This window comes from Sturnira hondurensis, unplaced genomic scaffold, assembly GCF_014824575.4.
Source record: "Sturnira hondurensis isolate 20B ecotype Veracruz unplaced genomic scaffold, ASM1482457v3 Scaffold0004136, whole genome shotgun sequence".
Lineage (NCBI taxonomy): Eukaryota > Metazoa > Chordata > Mammalia > Chiroptera > Phyllostomidae > Sturnira > Sturnira hondurensis.
The window spans coordinates 41,721,582-41,742,376 of NW_028076767.1; the positions used below are offsets into that span (position 1 = coordinate 41,721,582).

The 20,795-nt window shown below is 35.0% G+C and overlaps 1 protein-coding gene across 3 annotated transcripts in view; it reads left to right on the forward strand.

Annotated features, from left to right (window-relative positions):
• The window catches only part of SP3 (Sp3 transcription factor), a 59,126-nt gene that overhangs the window by 30,637 nt on the left and 7,694 nt on the right, over positions 1-20,795 (forward strand). For all 3 annotated transcript variants that reach the window (XM_037044432.1, XM_037044433.1, XM_037044434.1), the window contains exon 5: positions 18,142-18,334. In XM_037044432.1, the coding sequence (XP_036900327.1) occupies positions 18,142-18,334 (193 nt within the window). The remainder of the gene's footprint in view (positions 1-18,141; positions 18,335-20,795) is intronic.

The following is a 20,795-nucleotide window of genomic DNA, read 5'->3' on the forward strand; positions in this document are numbered from 1 at the left end:
ATAAAAAGGTTTTATCCTCTCCTGTTTTTGATTAATAAACATTTTGGATTATAATTTTTATTTATTTTTATTTTTATATTTAAAAGATTTTATTTGTTAGAGGGGAAGGGAAGGAGAGAGAAAAGGAGGGAGCGAAACATCAGTGTGTGGCCACCTCCCATGTGCCCCCTCCTGGGGACCTGGCCCACAACCCAGGCACATGTCCTAGACTGGAAATCAAACCAGCAACCCTTCGGTTTACAGGCTCATGTTCAATCCACTGAGCTATGCCAGCTAGGGCTGGATTATAAGTTTTTAAAAATCAATTTAATATACTACTAAGATTGGGCTTTAATTTTGGTGTCAAAATCTCTTGTGAGTGGGTTAGTGAGCCTTGTTCATAGTAACAGCTTGGTTTGGGTGTGGATACTTAGTTGTTTTACAATGTGTGTATCAAGAGCATTTTATGGTTCTGTGAAACCTTGAAGATGGATGTTGATTGTTTACACTGTTTCCCTGCTTTATGTCCTATAGTATGAAGAAGGTAGTTAGTAAATTTCAGAGGACAGCCAGTCACATTAAACTATTTTAGTTCTTTCTTGCATATGAAGGGGAAAGCGGGAAACCTTTTTTAATAAATTCTCTTGGTGCTTAAATTTTGGCATCCTACTTGGGGGATAGTGAAAGCTCAAGAACTTGAGAGAAAGGAGAAGTTGAACGAGTTTCTTAGAGTGGAACTGCATTTAGTCAAATCAAATAATTAGCATTTAAAAAAATTTGTGTGGTTTGTAAGAGAAGTATGTACATGTTCATATCTCCTAGAGACTGCTTACAGATGCTGAGGTCATTTAAAGCAGACACATGGATCAGTAATCAACATTATAAACAAGTGTGTGATTCATTAATGTAAATCAATGTAATTTTACTAATTGTATTTTACAGATAATTGTGTAGAAGTTCAGAGAAGTGAAAAATCAAAGAGGGCTCCAGTGATCAGGGAAGACTACAGAGAAGGGAGAACTTCAGTGGAGGAATTTAGACTTGTATAGATAGAGAGGTAAGGGGAAGATGTTTACTAACAAGGCAGAAAACAATATAAGTGAGAATAGAGTCATCCTATCCAGGAGACAGCTTAATAACCTAGCATTTCCCCCCAAAATGGTTAAGATTATTAATAGGCATTATTAAATAAGTTATAAAAAATCTCTGAGAAACCACTGTTTAAGGAAAGGAAGCAGCATTCTTCCTCATTTTTAGATCATATATCTCTAGAGATTGGTATTTTATTGGGTTAATTTTGAGGAACACTTTGGGAAATGCTGTAATAACATGAGTAGAGGGCTGGGATGTTGTTTGGGTACTAGAGGCTGACAGGACACATTTTGTAAGGGAGTGGAGAGCACTGAGTACTGCTAGTTTGAATTTTAGTATTTTTAGCTTAAGGAGCCCTTAAAGGTTTTTGAGTAGATGAATTACATGAATAAATCAGTGTTTGGGAGATGTATTCCAGGAATAGATTGGGAATGGGAAGAAACTAGCACTGAAGAAGATAGGAGACTATTTCACTTAAATAGGGATAAAGGAAGAAAGAATGCTACTCATTTAAAAATAAGAATCTTTACAAATTGGTAATTAGCTATTGGGAATAAAAGATGAGTCTTTTGTTTTAAAAAAAGGTTATATCATTGGCAGAGTTGGGGAGGGAAGCTGTGATCAGGAGGAGGCAAAGAGATACCACTTGTAATGGACTGAATTTTTAGAGCTAGGTTGAAATGACTTGGTAGTAGAGACAGCAGACTAATCTCCGGACAAAGGACTGACATTCTATAGAATGGAGGTGGTAACATAATTGAAGTCATGAGAATAGATAAACTGAACAAGAAAATTATAAAAAGGAAGATTTTTGAGAATGGGCACTAACTACCCCATTAGCATCAGTAAAACACATGGCAAGAACAAAAGTGTATAGTAAATTTGAGAGACATCCAGAAAAAAAGCTGTGGCTGTAGATAATTGGCACTTGGAACTGGCTAGAATGAAACAGATAAGAAACCTAAGTTTTTTAGGGAGTCAGAGATTTAATATTCTTGGTCTTCACTTTCCTGAAGGATAGAGCCAAGAGGCATAGAGAACACTGGATGGACAACCTCTTCCCACTGATCAGAGCACCTCCACCCCCAGAGGAGAGAGCCTCTTGCATTATCTGTTCAGCTGGGTTTATGAATTGCTATGAACCACTGACAAAACTGTCTCCTGTTTCTCCTCTTTTGAAAGGGAGTGTTTTTGGTGGCTGTACTTACTGTGGTCATCATTGGGTATTGTGTGTGTACAAGTCGTAAATAACTTGTTTTGCTATTGGGTTGGCCAAAAAGTCCACCTGTTTTTTTCCCCATAAAATACACATTTTTTGTTTTCACCAATAACTGTTGATTTGGATAGTTGAGTATGTCAGCCGTCTCCTGCTATTGGCTTCTAGTGAGTAGAGGCCAGGAGTACTGCTAAACATCTTCCAACGCGTAAGACAGCCCCACAGCAATGAATTACTTAGCCAAAATGTCAGTAGCACCAAGAAACTTCACAAACTACTTCGGACATGTGTGATCAGTCACTGCACCTTCTCCATACATTGCACAAATCTTTTGTTGCACTTCAATTGCGTTTTTACCTTTCTTGAAATAATGCAAAATATGCCTAAAATGTTGTGTATTTTCTTCCATCTTCAGTATTAAAATGGCTGCACAAAGATTCACCAATTTTGATTTTTTTTTTAATGTATGCTGATGTGGCAGCTGTCACAATACACATTCAAAATTGTTTTGAATTAAGTTCAAGACAACTAAGTATGACTAGAGCCATGGTATGGAAATAAAACAAACTTTTTGCCAACCCAGTATATAGGTCTCTGTGAAGATGGGCCACATCTGGACCTGATAGTTTATTTTTGCATTATCCACTGATCCCTTGTCTTTGAACTTGATGCTATTAACTAGATGGGATTTTCTGGTTATTTTCTGCTTGGAGGGGACAAGTGTATTTTTCTAGGAAAAAAAAGAGTAAACTCAGTGTGTTGCCAGTAAAGGAATTTGGGAGTCATGAGACTTCATAAATTGTTGGATCTTCTAAGCATGATTGTCCTTTCTGTCACTTCTGAAGTCAGAAATGCCATGTGACTTAGGTGGCCTATAGAATGTGAATGGAGGTTGAAGAGCAGAATGTGATTTAAACATTTCTTTTTCCTGCTTTGAAGCATGTGTCAAGTGGACCCTAGGTTCCTGAGGGACTGATGAGCAGATCTTTCCCACCAATCCAAATTGGACATAGAGAATTAGAAAAAAGCTTTTGTTGTGTGAAGCCATTGAGATTTTGAGGTGGTTGCTGTAGCACAGCCTCACTAGTCCTGATGGACATTTTATAGGTTATAATTTTAGTAATAGTAGGTGCTCAGAAAGTGTTTGAATTGAATATATTGAATTATGAGGGCAAAATAAAATGTACAAATTCCAAAACTGCCAAGATACAACTTTCTGGCTTATGTTTCTTAATATAACAGTCAGTCCATATGATGACTAAGTGTCCTTTTATGTAGATAATGTGGCAGAAAGGTTATGTAGGTAGAGTACACAGGAAAAACTAGAACACAGTGTAACTTGTACATTAGAAATAACTGCTCAATGCTATACATAGGTGTGGCATACTAGATCGCTTAAGGCATTGTTTCTTATTTCTGGTGTTAGCAACTCAAAATAGGCTAGTTGAGAATTCATAGAAAATGTTGTGAATAATCCTTAGAAAATAATATGCATTTCTAACATAGGACGAGGAAAGGGCATCTTTTGTTTAAAGGTAGTATTTATTTTAAAATAGGGAGTAGGGGAAGACCATAGCAGCAGTGGCAGCAATATCAGTTTTATTTTAGTCCAGAGCTATAGTAGAACCCATTCCTTAAGCGTGAAGTCTTAGAACCCCAGTGTATAAAACTGATCTGATGGGTATTCTGATTTATGTTGAGGACTTGTGACCCCATCCATGTATTTATTATTTCTGCTGGCACTTCCGTTGACCTTAAGGAAACAATTTGAAAGTCTCTGTGCTGGAAACACTGTGACCATCTTCACTTTTGGGGGTTTAGATTTCTTAGAAGCCTTGGGTTCTTTGTTTAAAAAGGCCTATTTATCTGCTATGTGTATCCAGTTTTAATAATCTTGGCTGTTAAACACATACACATACAGGGTAGATGGTATGAAAACTGAGAATAGGATTGTGAGAGGTGAGGTTAGAAATTACATGTAACTTACTGCGTGTTTTGTATTTATCCTCTTTGGTCTTACTAGACTAAATAAAAGACTGTAAGAAACAACATGTATTTTGTTCTTGAGTGCTTGGACTAAGGTGTTTGTTTATTCCAGTGATAGAATGTTTGGAAGATTTTGTGATGGGGAGGTAAACTACTGTAGGATGCAGTTTGTATTATGGTCATAGTTTGTTTTGAATCAAGAGAAAATAATAATATATTTTCCAGTTTAAACACTTAACAATATGTGACTTCAGATTGACTTTAGTTGTCTCTAAACATTACATCTACTCTTTAGGATGAATGTTTGGTACTGGTGGGGTCTGAATAGTGACAGTTTTGATAGCTGTTGGTAACAAATCATTTTCTTGTTAGATGGAAGCCAGGGGTTATTGGAAAGTATCGTTCTTTTCGGTATTAATCTGGGTGAGTGATAGAGGAAAACAATTTTTTATTTTTTAAAAAGCTTTGTAGTTTTTTAAAACTAGTGTCTTATTTTAAAAAATGTGAAGGACAGAGGAAAACTAGTTTCTAAAGGTTATGGGGGAAGGGAGGTGCCTTGGGAAAGCATATTGTTTGCAGTAATATCTTGCTGTGTACCAGTTCATAGGTATTTCGAACTTCTTACCTGTGAGGTTGAAGATTTTATATGTGAGGTTCCTAAAATAAGTCCTCTCTGTGGGAGTGGGAAGCAACAAGGGAGATTTTCCCTGATTTGTTTTACTATGGTAAAAACACATAACACAAAAGTTTGCCATCTTAACCATTTTCAAGTGTCCAGTTCAGTAGTGTTAAGTACCGTATTTTGCCATATATAATGTGCTCCAGTGTATAATGTGCACTCTTGTTTTAAGGCACATTATACATGGGATTATTATACCCATGGAATGTAATCACTATACCTACATATAAGGTGCATCCTTATTTTCCCCTTAAATATGGGCCCCAAGGTACGTATTATACACAGCAAAAATATGGTATATCCTCACTGTTGAGCAATAGATATCTAGAACTTTGCGGCTTGCAAAACTGAAACTTCATACCCATTCCCCCTTTTCCTCTACTTAGCCCCTAGCAACTACTTTTCAACTTTCTGTTTCTATTATATGATTTTGATTACTTTCAGTACTTCACATTGGTAGAATACAGTGTATGTTCTTTTGCCACTGGCCTGTTTCACTTAGCCTAATGTTCTCAAGGTTTTTCCATGTTGCAGCATGGGACAGGGTTTCCTCTTTAAAGGCCACACACCATTCCATTGCAACATTTTCTTTGTCCTCCCCAGACTTTTTTAAAAAATATCTAATTTTTAGAGAGAGGGGAAGGGAGGAAGAAGAAGGAGAGGGAGAGAAATGATGATGTGGGAGAGATATGTCAATCAGTTGCCTCTCACACACCCCCACTGGGGACCTGGCTGGCAACCTAGGCATGCACCCTGACTGGGAATCGAGTAGGTGACCTTTTGGTTCACAGGTCAGTGCTCAATCTACTGAGCCACCAGCTAGGGCCTGCCCAGATTTTTAAAGTTACATTAATTTGGTTTGATCAAACTAGAATTAAAATCACATTCATATGTAGGGAGGCTAATTTAAACCTACTATTTTCTGGAAACTAGCAATATGGTTTTGCATATTTCTTGGTCTTATGTCTGGGCTCTCTTCATTTTCAACTGTGTGACTTCAGGCAAAGTGCTTAACCTCTTTGTTTTCCTATCTAGAAAGTGGGGAGGAATTTTACTAATCTCAGGGTAGTGGGAGCATGAAGTAAGTTAATATATGTCATGCTTAGAGTAGTGTCTGACAAGTAGTGAATCTTATGTGTAAGTTATCACTGTCATCTGATAGAGTAGGACTCTGTTCCCTTAACAAGGACTTATCTAGTACTTAAGAGTAAATAAGGCCAAGTTAATATTTCACTATTTACAGTGTATTATAAGTCACAAAGTCTTTTTCTCATACTTGTGGTATGACTGTAAATTGGTGTCTTCTATAAGCCATATTAGAAAATCAGTTGTGTGTTTATATCTGTGTGTGTATCCTATAAGAAGTTTGTATTTCTATATTTAATAAGAATAATCCTGTTAATGTATAATCTTCAATTGGGTAGAAGAGCTTTGAATACAATTTGGAAAACTGAAAAATGGAAGGGGGGATTTGAAAAAGATTAGTAGAGATGAAATTAGAGATTAATTTTAAATGGGGATAAGGGGATAGTTACAGAATAGTAATAATGATCCAAATCTAAGGAAATGGGGTTTGTGGGAAAGACACTGCTTAGTGTTAAAGCAGATAAGAGACGGACAGACGGATGAATGGATGTATACATAGGTAAATAGTTTTGAAAAAGAAGTAAACTTTGGTTTTACAGTCTTCCCCTAAAGTGTTACCTTATTTTGATTACAGTAGCAAAGTTATATTTTTAGGGATTCATGTCTATAATTTAGAAATATGCTTTTGAAAGGAAAATTGGAAGTAACGACTTTTTTGGAAGCTCTAAAATGTTCATAGGAATCTGAATAATTAGGAATGTGAAAATCTAATTAAAATAATATGAGATCTTGTAGGTTTATTCTGTAATTCTGTTAGGTGATTTTTATGGTAGGTGAAACTGATTAAAGGAGACATGTAAATAAAACAAATTTTTAAAATCAAATGAAGTAAATTTTGTCAGTGTTTTTAAAGTTGCAGCAGGAGGACAGCAAAACCCTGTGAAAGCTATTGATAAAGGAAAATGTCTCATTTTTATCAACAGTACTGTAATTCATATTTACCTAGTGTTATTTAAATTAAATGTGTGTGTTCTAGACTTCAACTAGTTAAGAGTTTATCTTAAATATTCTATTAGCTTTATTATTTTTAATTAGATTTGGTAGCATTTATTGAGTATTAACTATGTGGTAGGTAATTTATTGTGTTTTTAAAAAATATTTATTTATTTTTAGAGAGAGGGGAAGGGAAGGAGAAAGAGTGGGAGAGAAACATCAGTGTGTGGTTGCCTCTCATGTGTCCCCTACTGGGGACCAGGCATGTGGTCCCCTGCAACCCAGGCATGTGCCCTGACTGGGAATTGAACGGAGATCCTCTGGTGCGCAGGCCCATGCTCAATCCACTGAGCTATGCCAGCCAGGGCTCTATTAGCTTTATTGATAAGTAATTAGGAATTAGTTTTGGGAGAAAACATTTAACATTTTCTTCTGGTAGTATTTTTAATAGAAATCTAGTCATGCTCAGAATTATCAGTGCTTATTATAAATGACTATACATATTGCTGTTTGGTGCCTTCATTAATTCTGTGTTAGTTGTTTGTGTTTCCTATGACATACCATTCACTCCTCGGCTTTTGTGTGTACGTTGAGCATGCTGTTGCATATTGCTATTTATACATACTTGGATTAAATTGACTTATATTTTCTGGTTTTGACTGAGTAACCTTTAGAGTGGACAAGTGGCTTTAATATTTATATAAAGAAACTGTAGATTGAATAGAAAAAGCAGTGGAAGTATCACTGAAGCAACAAGACAATGGTGTTGCTTTTGCTCTGGATAACATTGAAACTCAGCCTAAATGTTTTGTTGTGACATATCTAAAACTGAGTTATCACAATTAACAATACAATTCCAACCAAACCTTGGTTCTCGAATGTCTCCCATCTTGAACAGTTTGGTTCTTGACCAACTTGTTCATGGAAAAAAAACGTCTCTCGTCAAACAAACCTTCAGTTCATGACCTGACAATCCTGTCATGCTGATACACATATGATCTGTCATGTGTCTCAAAGGAGGTTCGGTTTTTGAACAAGTCACTTCTCAAACAGCCTCTTGGAACAAATTAAGTTTGAGAACTGAAGTTCCACTGTAAAATGATTTCTCTTATATATGTATTTGTGTTTTATAATATTTCATAATCAGAATATTATTACATATATGTTTAATTAATAAACACATTTATGAGGTCCATGTTGAAAATTTTACTACTGTTGTTGAGTAGTCAGGAACATTTCAAGATCAGTGGTTTCATCCTCTTCCTAATCTACAAAAGCAGCCAAACTTTTTGTTAGTTTATAAAATTCTTAAATATGTATACAAATCTCTTTGAGAAATTTCTATTTCCATTGCTTACATTTTTTCCATTAATCTGGTTTTTCCTTAATCAAGAGTCTAGTTTTTTTTTCTGGGTTTTGCTTTTCTTTTGATGCATCCTTTTTATTTTTTTACTTTTATTTTTTAATTTAATTTTTGTTCAAGTACAGTTTTCTGTCTTTTACTCCCATCCCAGCCCACCCCCAAAGTCAAGTTTAAATAAGCATATTATTTTTTCATGTTGCTAGTCTGTATTGCACAGGAATTGCTACTGAACACAAAGGATAATTTATACCATTTCAGTTATTCTTTTATGTTAAATATATCTTTGTGGTCTAGTTTAGGAATTCCAATGCCAGTTTTATAATACTTGCTTTCCCAGCTAAACTGTTGAAAGAATTGTATGTACTTGTTTCCAATTCATCTTCTTCCATTCTCTTGAATATATTCTGGCAGGGGTGTGTCCTCACTTCTCTGCTCGAAACAGCTCTTTCCAATATCTCCAGTGATTAATGTACCTCATTGTCACATCCAAAGTCATTTCTCAGTCCTCATTTTACTTGACTTCATCAAGCATTTGACTCCTATAATTGTGTTCTCCTTGAAATAACCTCTTTACTTGGCTCCTGGACATCAGTTTCCTCTTACCGCATTGGTTGGTTCTTTGTTAACTTTGAAGTGCCTCAGCATTTCTTCCTATCTATACCCCATTCCAGGGAACCAACCATGTATGCTGAGAGTTCCCAAATTTGTCTTTGCAGGCCATACTTCTGTCTGAGCTGCAGACCCATCAACTAACTGCCTGAACAACATCATTGTTTGGATATTTAATAAGCACCTCAAAACATTCATATTCAAAAGTGGTTGGCACTCCTTTTCTACAGTCTTTTCTACTTCCAGCCTGTTCTGTTTCCATCAGTGGCAACTTCATCTTTGTGATACTCAGGACAAAAAAACCTTAGAATCATCTTTAATGCCTTTCTTGTTCTGTCACCTCACATAAAACCCTGTTATCAAATCTGTTTGCAAATGTCTTCACTTTTATCTACAAAATATTTTCTGAATTTGGCCATTCTTTATCATTTCCTCATCAACACCCCAGTTTTAGCCCGTTATCTTTTGCTTTAACAATTACAGTAGTCACCTAATATAATTAGTCACCTTACCTCTCCCCTTGACACTCCCCACAGTTGATTTTTTATTTTCCCACCCTGTTGTCCACTTTTGCTTGATCCCTTTTCCTCCAACCTTCCCCCCATAGCTGTCATCCTGCTCGCTATGAGTCTGTTTCTATTTTGCTTATTAGTTCAGTTTTTTCTTTGGATTACACATATGTGTGAAATCACATGGTATTTGTCTCTGACTGGCTTATTTCACTTAATATAATGTTCTCCAGGTGCATCCATGCTGTTACAAAAGGTAAAATTTTTTATGGCCAAGTAGTATTCCATTGTGTCAATGTCTCATAGTTGTTTTAGCCATCCTTCTATTAATGGACCCTTGGGCTGCTTCCATATCTTGGCGATTGTAAATAACGCTGCAGTGAACATAGAGGTGGCCTATGTTCTTTTGAATCTAACAGTTTCTTTAATACAGCATTTGGAATAATCCTGGATTTTTTTTTAACAAAATGTAATTGAAATTATATTACTCCTCTACTCTTAATTTTTCATTAGCTTCCCTTACTTTGAATAAAATGTAAAGCCCTTACAGTGGCTTGTGAGGTAATTTACTATACAGTGGATAATATCATATGTGATCTGATCTTATCCTCCCCCTCCTTGATCTTATACCTTATTTCTTGTCCTCCACATTCATTTCATTCTAGCCACACAGGTGGCCTTGCTTTTCCCTGAACCTATCAAGCATACATTCAACTTGGTTCTTCTTCTGCCTGTAATACTTTCCCCCTTGCTTTCTCCTTTGCCTTAGTAAGAATCAAATGTCACTGTATTGGCAAAGCTTTCCCTGACCACTCTATTACGATATCAGGTACTTCCCTCCTTTCACTTCCTGTCTCTCCTTACCCTACTTTATACCATAACACTTAACCACCACCTTAAAATACTGCGTGTTTACTTGTTTACTTGTTCTTGTTTTGTCTTCTTCCACCTAAAAAGTAAACTCAGTAAAGGCATAAACTAATTCCTGTTTTATCCTTAGAACCTAGAAGGGTTACCAGCACATTGTAGTCACTTGGGTATTTGTTGAAGGAGTTTTTTATTCTGAATTTCAAATTATGGACTTAAGTTTCGGAGCACACTCATCATAAGTTTGGGGTTTTTTGTTTTTTGTTTTGTTTTGTTCTTAAATTCTTATTGTGTGGAAGAGGCTAGTTGATTACCTTACTTTTCAGACTATAAGATGCCCCCCCACCTCCAAATCCCCCCATTTGGGAGGAATAATGGTTGTTAATGCTGCTGTTGAGTTTTGTTTACATTTACATTGGTGAAATATTATGTTATTAAATATTTTACCGCATTTTGGGCTTCGAATTTTTTCCCATTTTCCTCTAAAACCTAGGTGCATCTTATGGTCCTAAAATATGGGTATATAAGGACTAGAAATAAAGCCACAACAAAAGATGTTAGTTAACTGACTGTCTTTAACAGGATTCCTAAGTAATGTCTTATAGATTACTTAAAAATTTTATTTAGAATTATCTATATGTTGAAGTAGAATATACATTCAGAAAAATGCACGAATTATATATGTATAACCTGATGAATTTTTATGAAATGACTGTGTAGGAAAAATTACCACCCAGATCAAGAAGTTGTATGTTTCCAGTAACCCATAAATCTCCCTGTACCCAGTCATTACCTCTGTTAAAGGTAGACAGCCACCATGGCATCAGTTTTTGCCCATTTTGAGCTTTACATAAATAGAATTTATATTTACGTATCTGTGTGTGTGTGTGTGTGTGTGTGTGTGTGTGTGTGTGTGTGTAGAGAGAGAGAATGCCTTCCTTTGTTATGTTTGTGACATTCATTCCTATTCTTGACTATAACTTGATTTTCATTGTTTTAACATATTTCATTGTATCAATGAATATATCATGATATATTTTCTATTTCAATACTAGTAGATATGAGTTGCTTCCTGTTTAGGGGGAATCTTTGTACTTGTAGTGTTATGTATATGGATTTCTGTTAGAATGAAATTGCTTGGGTTGTAGGGTATATACAGTATAAGCTCTAGAAGATATGGTCACAAGATTTTCCAAAGTTGTTGTACTGATTTACCATATACAGCCACCCACAATGTGGGAGAGTTTCAGTTGTTCCACTACTTTGTCAACAATTGGCCTGGTCTCTTTTAAAAATTGTAGCTATTTTGGCGCCCTGGCTGGTGTAGCTCAGTGGATTGAGCACAGGCCTGCGAACCAGATGATCGCGGTTCAATTCCCAGTCAGGGCACATGCCTGGGTTGCAGGCCAGTTCCCTGCAAGGCCAACTCCCAGCAGGGGACGCACAAAAGGCAACCATACATTGATGTTTCACTCCCTCTCTCCTTCCCCTCTAAAGATAAATAAATAAATAAAATATTTAAAAAAATGTAGCTATTTTGGTGGGTGTGTGGAGCATCTCATTGTGTTTTTAATTTAATTTTTTTGATATCTAATAATGAGTAGCTTTTAATACTTTAATGAGCTATTTTGATGGATTATTATTTTCTGTTCTCCCTAGTTTATAAATAGATATCTAAGAATAACTAGGGACCACAGCGGACATTAGTACAGCACAGAAAAAAGTATTTTCCTATCACCTATACTAAGATACTGAGAAGAAATAAGCTTGACTGTCCAGTACTAGAGACTTATTTTTAAGGTGTCTATTAAATTGGTATGTAGTTGAATTATTTAGGACTTACTAGATTGATTAATTTTATGATTAAGATTCTAAAATATCCCAGTTGTATATGAACACGTGAAATGATTAAAAATTGGTTGTAACGATTGTTTGGGCAAATTATTTATTTACTGAGCACTTCATGATCCTGTGATATGAGGTAATTCTTAAAATTATAAAAATTTTCTCTTTATGTACTATTTGCAGATAGAAGGAGCATAGAAAAGTAGAGGGCAAAGTCTTTCCAAAAACTTCTGTATTGGAAGGTTTGTTCATTTAGTCAGATTATATTTTCTGAGCACTTTGGAATGAAGCAGTCATTATCTACAGAAATAAATGAGTCAATAAATCTAATGAATTTTACCAGAAACATGTATAAAGGAGATAACACTTAAAACTAGTCTTTTTTTTTTTTTTTTGGTTTTTACATTTTTTATTTTATTTTTTTCCTGGTAAACTCTTGATTGAAAACAACACTTTTATTGTTGTGCAAATACAGTTGTCTCCATTCCCCCCTCCCCCCAGCACTCTACCCCCACCCATTTTTGCCTCCCACCCTCCATCCTACTCCCTTTGGCTTTGTCCATGTGTCATTTAAAAATGTTCCTTGATGTCCCCTTATTTTCCCCCATTATTCCTCTGCCCCCCTTCCCTCTGGTTACTGTCAATTTGTTCTTTATTTCAGTATTTCTGGCTATATTTTGCTTGCTTATTTGTTTTGTTGATCAGGTTACATTTATAGGTGAGATCATATGGTATTTGTCTTTCACTGCCTGGCTTATTTCACTTAGCATTCTAGATCCATCATCTATGCTGTTGTGAATGGTAGGAGTTCCTTCTTTCTTTCTGCTGTGTAGTATTCCCATCAGTAAATGAGTGGATTAGAGAATTATGGTACATTTACATAATGGAATACTACACATTTGAATTACTTTTATAAGATAAGTAGAGGTTAGTTAAATGAAAAAGGAAAGAGCCAGAAAACAGGCCAGGCAAAATGTACATAGAAGGGCATGGCTTTGAGAAAGAATATGGGTTCTAAAAATTATGAGAATTTCAGTGGTTTAATACTCAAGTTGGAAGAGTAGGTTGGGGCCAGATTGAGAACATTCTTAAATACCAAGTTAATGAATTTGGACTTTATACTGTAGGAAATAGCAAAATTAATTCAAGTTTTGAATCAGGAAAGTGATGCCATTGAATTTTTATTTAGGAAGAAAATTTTGGAGACCATTAGAAGGTGGATTGGCAAGAGAGAGGTGAGAGGCTGGGAATGGACTGACAGGACTCACCTGAAGTTGATAGTTTGAGTGTTTAGATGACTTACAACGTTGTTATGGAGGAGAAAGTTTTGGTGGATAGAAAAGATGTGTTTAATTTGTACGTGTTAAGTTCTCTGTGTCTGTGTTCAGATTCAGTAAGAAAGAAAATTAAGTTGTAAGTATCCATGTCCCTGACACATTCTTTAAATATATTTTATAGATTCCAGTAAGAGAATTAGCAACAGGAGCATATCTTCATCCCCTCAGTAAAGGGCCCTCTCTCACCAGTTGCTTTTTGTGTTCCCAGTGTTTTTCTTAAATCTTCTGTCTTTAGACTTCTTTATTCATTCTTGATATTAGTATTTTGTCCTCCTTTTTTCCTGCTGTCTTGTCACAAATGTAAGATGAACAACTTTAAAGACACTTCATAAAACCCCTCATTTTATGCACTTTAACCAAAGCTGCCTATGTGATATCCATATGCAATGGATATGCTATGTGTTTTATTTAGCTTGTAAAAGCTAATGCTGTATAGTATTAGCTTTTTATGCAAGTACTTAACTACATATTAGTTTACATTTTTATGTAAATAGAATCACGCTTGTATGTGTCCTTTTATCTGTTTTTTTTCAATTAGCATAATTATTTTGAGCTTTATTTTGTAGCATGCATCAGTAGTTCATTCCTTTTTATTCTGAGCAGTAACCCATTGTGTGAATATATAGAAAGTCCTTGAATAATCTTCCATTCACTGTCATTTCCTTATCATGATAATCAGGTACCATAGCCTGTCGTAAGACTGGTTTTGCTCTATAGAGTCTTGTTTAAAATCACAGAACCTATTGATGATGTTAAGTGAGGACTTCTGTACCACAGTGTATTATCAATTCACCTGTTGAGAGATGTGTAGGTTGTTCCCAAGTTTTGGCTGTCACCAGTCAACTGCTATAAACATTTGTATACAATTAAAGTGTATGGACATATGCTTTCATTTCTTTCGGGTAAATACCTAGGAGTGAAAGTGTTCGGCCACAGCATGGGCATCTGTTTAACTTTTTTCAAAGATGACTGTACCATTACTGTACCAGTTTGTCTTTCTACTACCAGTTCCTCCACATCTTGGCCAATTCTTGGGAAGGCCAGACTTTTACATTTTAGTCCTTCTTATAGGTGTACAGTAATAGCTTATTGTGTTTTTAATTTGCATCTTATTGACTGTTTTCATGTTCCTATTTGTCATCCACATCTTTGGTGTGTCTTTGGTGACATACCTATTGAAAACTTTTGCCTATTTTTTACAGGTTCTTCTTTTATTGAGTTTTGAGAGTTTTTTTTGTATATGCTGGGAACAAGCCCTTTTTTTTAGCTATATCTTTGTAAATATTTTCTCCCAGTTGGTGGCTTGTCTTTTCATTCACTTAACTGTCTTTCAAAGAGCAAAAATTCTTAGTTGTTATTATGTCCATTGTATCAATTTGTTCTTTTATGAATTGTGCTTCTGGTGTAATATCTAAGAATTCTTTTCCTAACCCAAGGTCATAAGATTTTTTCCTGTTTTCTTCTAAAATTATAGTTTTAGGATTTACATTATTTTTTTACATTTTTATTGGGGTTAGGTTTTACATTAGATCTTCGATCCATTTTGTGCTATTTTAAAAAATATGTTGCAAGACATGGAACTAATTTAAATTTTTACATGTGGGTATCCAGTTGTTCCAGCACCATTTGTTGAACAGACTATACTTTCTCCACTGAATTGCCTTTACCTTTTTTTGGAAACTCAGTTGACCCATGTGTGAATTGATTTCTAGATTACATTCTATTCCATTAATCTGTGTATATCTATCCTTTCACTAATACCACACTGTAGCTTCCTTTCACTGTATATCTATCCTTTTACTAATTCCGTCACCGTAGCTTCCTGGTAAGATTTGAAATCAGATAGTGTGAATCCTTCAACTTTGATCTTCCTTTTCAAAACTGTATTGGCTATCATAGTTGTTGACTATTGCAGTTTCATGTGAATTTTGGAATCAGTCTGTCGTCTTTTTTTTTAAGCCTCCTTGGAATTTAATTGGGATTATAGGAAATTTACGATGGGTTTGAAGAGAACTAAGTTACCAATTGCAATGGTTCATTTTTTGTGTCCGCTTGACTAGGCTATGGTGCCCAGCTGTTTGGTAAAACTTCAGTTTGGATGTTGGTGTAAAGGCATTTTTAGATGCGATTAATATCAAAAACAGTTGACTTTGAGTAAAACAGATCACCGTTGGTAACGTGGGTGGGCCTCATCCAATCAAGTTGAAAAGAAAAGACTGAGGTTCCACAAGTAGAAAGGAATTCTGTTTCAGATTGCCTTCTGACTACAACGTTTAACTCTTGCTGGAATTGTTAGGTTTTCCTATGGATTTCAGGCCTCCATAACCCCCTTCAAATACACATCCTATTGGTTCTATTTCTTGGGAGAATCCTAACACACTAATATTGAGTCCTGAAATCCATGCCCGTGGCTGGAGAGGAGGCAGCACCTTCTATACAGGGGCCTCTAGCCCATAGTAAGTCATGTGTGTGTGGCATGGGGGAGCTTTGCTGCCAGGGGCCGCCCAGCTCATCTTCCCAGTGGTCTGGAAGCCTCGGAAGGAAGTTGGGGAGCGCCTCCCTGCAGGAGGTACAAAGCAGCCACAGATTTGTGGCTTGCACGGGGGTGGGGGTGTGCTTGAGTGTAATGGCACGTATTTAATTCTTAAGTCATTATTTCTCTTGGGAAGTAGAAATCAATTTCCCCTTTAATTTCCAGCCATCACTTTCTCTCTGCATCTGGGCACAGTTTGTGGTACATAGTAAGTAATTATTTACTGGATGAATTTTGTGCCTGCATCCTTTCTTCCTTCATGTGATAGAGGAAGAGGTGGTTGTGCTCCACCAGCTTAAACTTCTAAGTGCTCTGGATCATCATTCTCTCCTGACTCCTTAGGGAATTCAGTGTTTTCAACTTCTCCCTCTGTAATAGATCTTTTTCATAAGCATTTCTAAATATATTCAAGTCTTTTTTTATCTTTAAAAGCAAAACGAAACTATCCCTTCCTCCATCTCTCTTCCTAGGTCCCCTTTAGTTTCTGTTGCTGTGTTTTTCTCTCTCAAGCCAGACTTCTTGAAAAACAAACTACACTTGTTACTAAACATTTTCTTGCTTCTTGTTTAAGTCAGTTTGTTTCCTTTTTATATGCAGTATTTAATGTTGATCACTTCCTCTCTTTCTTGAAACACGTTCTTTCTCTCCCTTTTTTAAAGTACATTTTCATGGTTGCTTCTTTCCTTTTCAGGTTCTCGTCTTCTGTCTATACTTAAATATGGTTAGTCTTCATAAGCCACTTTATCTTCTCATTCTACTCACAGTCTGTGAGCAATTTAACCTATTTCCTTGGATGAACCCCCATCACTGTGTATACTTGTATACTTGGTAACCTTTGTATGTCTAGCATGCACTTCTTTCTGAGTTCTAGCTTCTTTTTTTTGTATGTTATAAAAACATACAAAAACATGGTTTAGACTCCATGACCTTCAACCTTGAGCTCATTAACTGTCCTTCTATGACTCCATCTGCACCTTCTCCATTGTTTCCTGTATCAGTAATCCATACTACCATCTGTGTGCTTTGTTGTGCAGGCCTGTGTCCCCTCTCTTTCCATATTTCCCCCAATTCTTAGTTGTGGTTATTCTGTTAAACTAGTTTTAAACTGTTTGAGCCATTTTTCTTAGTTGTTGGTTATACATTCTAGTTTTCATTGATACAAATTTAGGAGGTTTGGGGTACATTTGATATTTTTAGGCTCTTTTGCCATATTTTTAGTGACTAGCAGATCTAAAATAAATTTTCATTGAGATTCTTTAGTTTGTATAAATCAAAATAAAAATTTGTAGGAATTTATTTTACTGAGTGATTATGTTCAGTGTTTGTTCTAAATTATATCGTTTCTTTAAAAATTGGTTTTCTAAGGTGAAAAAACCTTAGTTTCTAGTAGAAAATGATGTTATATCATTATTGATATAAATAAAGATGTTTAGCTCTGCTTAGAGGATGACATAACTTCTTGTCATATTCACTCTTTCTCACTATTGCTCAGTTTGTTTCCCAGTCTGGTTTATAAAAAACTCATTGAAAGTAGAAACTGTCTCTCATACTTTTATACCTCCTCTCACAGTGATGTTGTGGCCATTTGGGATATTTTAGTAATGACTGATGTTTAATGCTTAAGTATGAGAACCAGTTTAAAGTGAATGCCCCCTTTTTGTATTCACGTAGTACCTACAGACTAGGTTGTGAGAGAGAGGTTTAGGGTATTAGAGTTTGTTCCAGTCTGAATTGACATTGGACTTATTGCCTAATTGAACAGTTATAATTGGAGTTTCAGATTGTTTATGACTGAGCTTGTGTAAAAAAACTACTTGTTTTTCTTAATGAGTCTTTTGAAACAGTAAGCAGATGCCGATTTTATTCCCTTTTTGCCGTAATATTTGACATTTGGAATAAAAGAGATTGTTTTAAAAGAATGCTCCATAAGCAGTTGCTTTTTGACTTTTATGTAGTATTTATTCACTTTACCTTAGTGTGGCTCAGGACTCATGCTGTGTTTTGGGGCCAATGGGCTGCTCTCATTGGTTTTTGTTTTCTTCTTTAGATATTAGGATCAAGGAAGAAGAACCTGATCCTGAAGAGTGGCAGCTCAGTGGTGATTCTACCTTGAACACCAATGATCTAACACACTTAAGAGTACAGGTGGTAGATGAAGAAGGGGACCAACAACATCAAGAAGGAAAAAGACTTCGGAGGGTAGCTTGCACCTGTCCCAACTGTAAAGAAGGTGGTGGGAGGTATGCACACATGAAACATACATTTTTTAAGACTGCTGATATCATCACCCTAATTTTTGAAGTACTGCATGCCATATCACTTACTTATGGGATATTAGTCGTGACATAATCATTTTGTGTGTATGTGTATGAGTGTGGCAGAAAAAATTAAGGGAACAAAATATATGAAATTAAAACTTTCAGATCTAAACACCTTTTTCCAAATGAAAATTGCTTGGTTTTCTATTGAAAAACAAAACAAAACTAGTATAACAGATGCCATTTAATAGGCCCATGTCAGAAATCAGCATATTTGCAAATTGGCCATGGGATTTGTCCAACATGAAAAGTTGATTCTTAGCTTGAGAATAACAGTTGTATAAACATAAGAAGTTCAGAAATAGTTGATAACCATAAGCATTTCCATTTCCAACAGAAATAAATAATAAGCCCTAGTGATGGAATTTTTAAAAAAGTAAAACTGTAATATTTCAATTTAGTGTTTTTAAAAATAAATATTAAGACAATATTGTGATGGGAATAAACTCAACAGATCAGTAATTATATTAAATGTAGACGGATTAAGCTTAATAATAAGGGATGGAGATTCAGATCATGTTTTAAAAACAAAATCTAGCTTTATTTTGTTTATAAGGAACACCTCAAATAAATTGGTATAGGAATTTTGAAGCTAAAAAGATGGAAAAAGATTTATTAGGGAAATTTAAAAAGGGAATTGGATAACAGTGTTAATATTAAGCAAGGTAGGATTAAGGTAGAAATCATTAAATAGTTAGGGATATTTTAATAATACAAAGTTTTCACTAAGAAGATTAGTAGTCATGGTATATTTTCCCACATCTTTGAAATATACAGAGCAAAAACTGAGAACTCTAAAGACATACTAACCAAATCTCCAGCCATAGTGAAAGGCCTTAATGTACTTCTCTCAGAAATGCACTGTTTAAATAAGACCCAAATGCTATTGGTACAGTTAATGAATTTGATATAGTACTTTCTGCCTTTGAGTTGGTCTTACTAATTGATTTGTACATTGGTTAGCCAATTAGAAATAATAGTAATGATAACTTTTAACATTGAGAGCTTATTGTGTTCTAAATAGTCTTAGAAGTGAGGCATAGAGAAGTGACTGACTAGCATGAGCACATACTCCAGAACTTTACTACTCCACTGCCTCTTAAGTGTATTTGCTTCTGTAGCTGATGCTTAGATATTTGTACTTGTTGGTACTTAATCAGTTGTTTAAAATTTTATATATTTGAAATAGTTTGGTCAATTTAAATAAGTAAATGGAATTCTAGTTAGGCAGACACTTCTGAAATTGACACATTGTTTAGAGGAACTTTCGAGATAATTGTTTATGAAAGTCGAATTTAATTGAGGATCAAGGTCTGACCTGTGTTTTATTCTTTAAAATGAAAATCTTTAGAATATCTGTTTGTTAAACTAATGCATGCTCATAAAAATTCAGAAGTATAGAAGAATATTAAAAGAGTGTCAAAACCCTACCTTACTTCAGGATAACCACTGTGACATATATGTATATCCATCCTTCCAGACTTTATATATATTTTAAAGCATGGTCATTTTATTCTTACTGCTTTATGTGTCTGTCCTTATTTTGAAAGTTTCTGTGACCACATTTCCAAGTCTATATTTTACATAAAATTTTTTATGGCTGTATATATTAAGTAGTCTATTGAATGGATGTATAAGAATTTAACATCTTTTTTTGGAGTTTGTTGTCATTCTCATCCTCACACATGCATCTTTGCATTTTGTCTGATTATTTCATCAGTGTAAACTGGCAGAAGTGGAGTTTTGGATCAGAGGGAGTTATGTGCAAGAAAGGTTGTGTCAGTGTCTATATACTTCCACCAGTGGTGTATGATAAGAGTATCTGCTTTTTCACACCCTTGCCAGCAATGAATTTTACTATTTTTTCAAACCTTTTTAAAGTCTGATAGATAAAAAGTAATACCTCAATATTGTTTTATTTAGTATATTTTTATTACTTTGTGAGATTGAACATTTTTTGGTACATTTATTTTACCATTTTAAAATTTCTTTTGTGAATTATTTTTCTATGTCTTTTGTGAATTTGTTAATTTATGTGTTTAATTCTGTCACATGCAGATATTTTGAAGCACAAAATTTTTAGCTGGTCAGTCTTCATGAGATACCTTGTTATCATACTTTTAAAATCTTTTCAATCCTCAGGATTGTGAAAGTGGTTATATTTTTTCGTAGAGGTTTTGTGAGTTCATTTTAAAATAACTTATTCTAAGCATTCAAAAATTGATGTTCTTGAGAAAAACACTATATTGTTTCTTAGAGCTCTATGAACAAAATTCAGCATTATATGGTAGGCACAATTGTATCATTGACAGTTGTTGCAGTGACTAAAAGCATAAAATGTATAGTAAATCCAAAATATTTCAATGTGTTCTGCAAAGGTGAG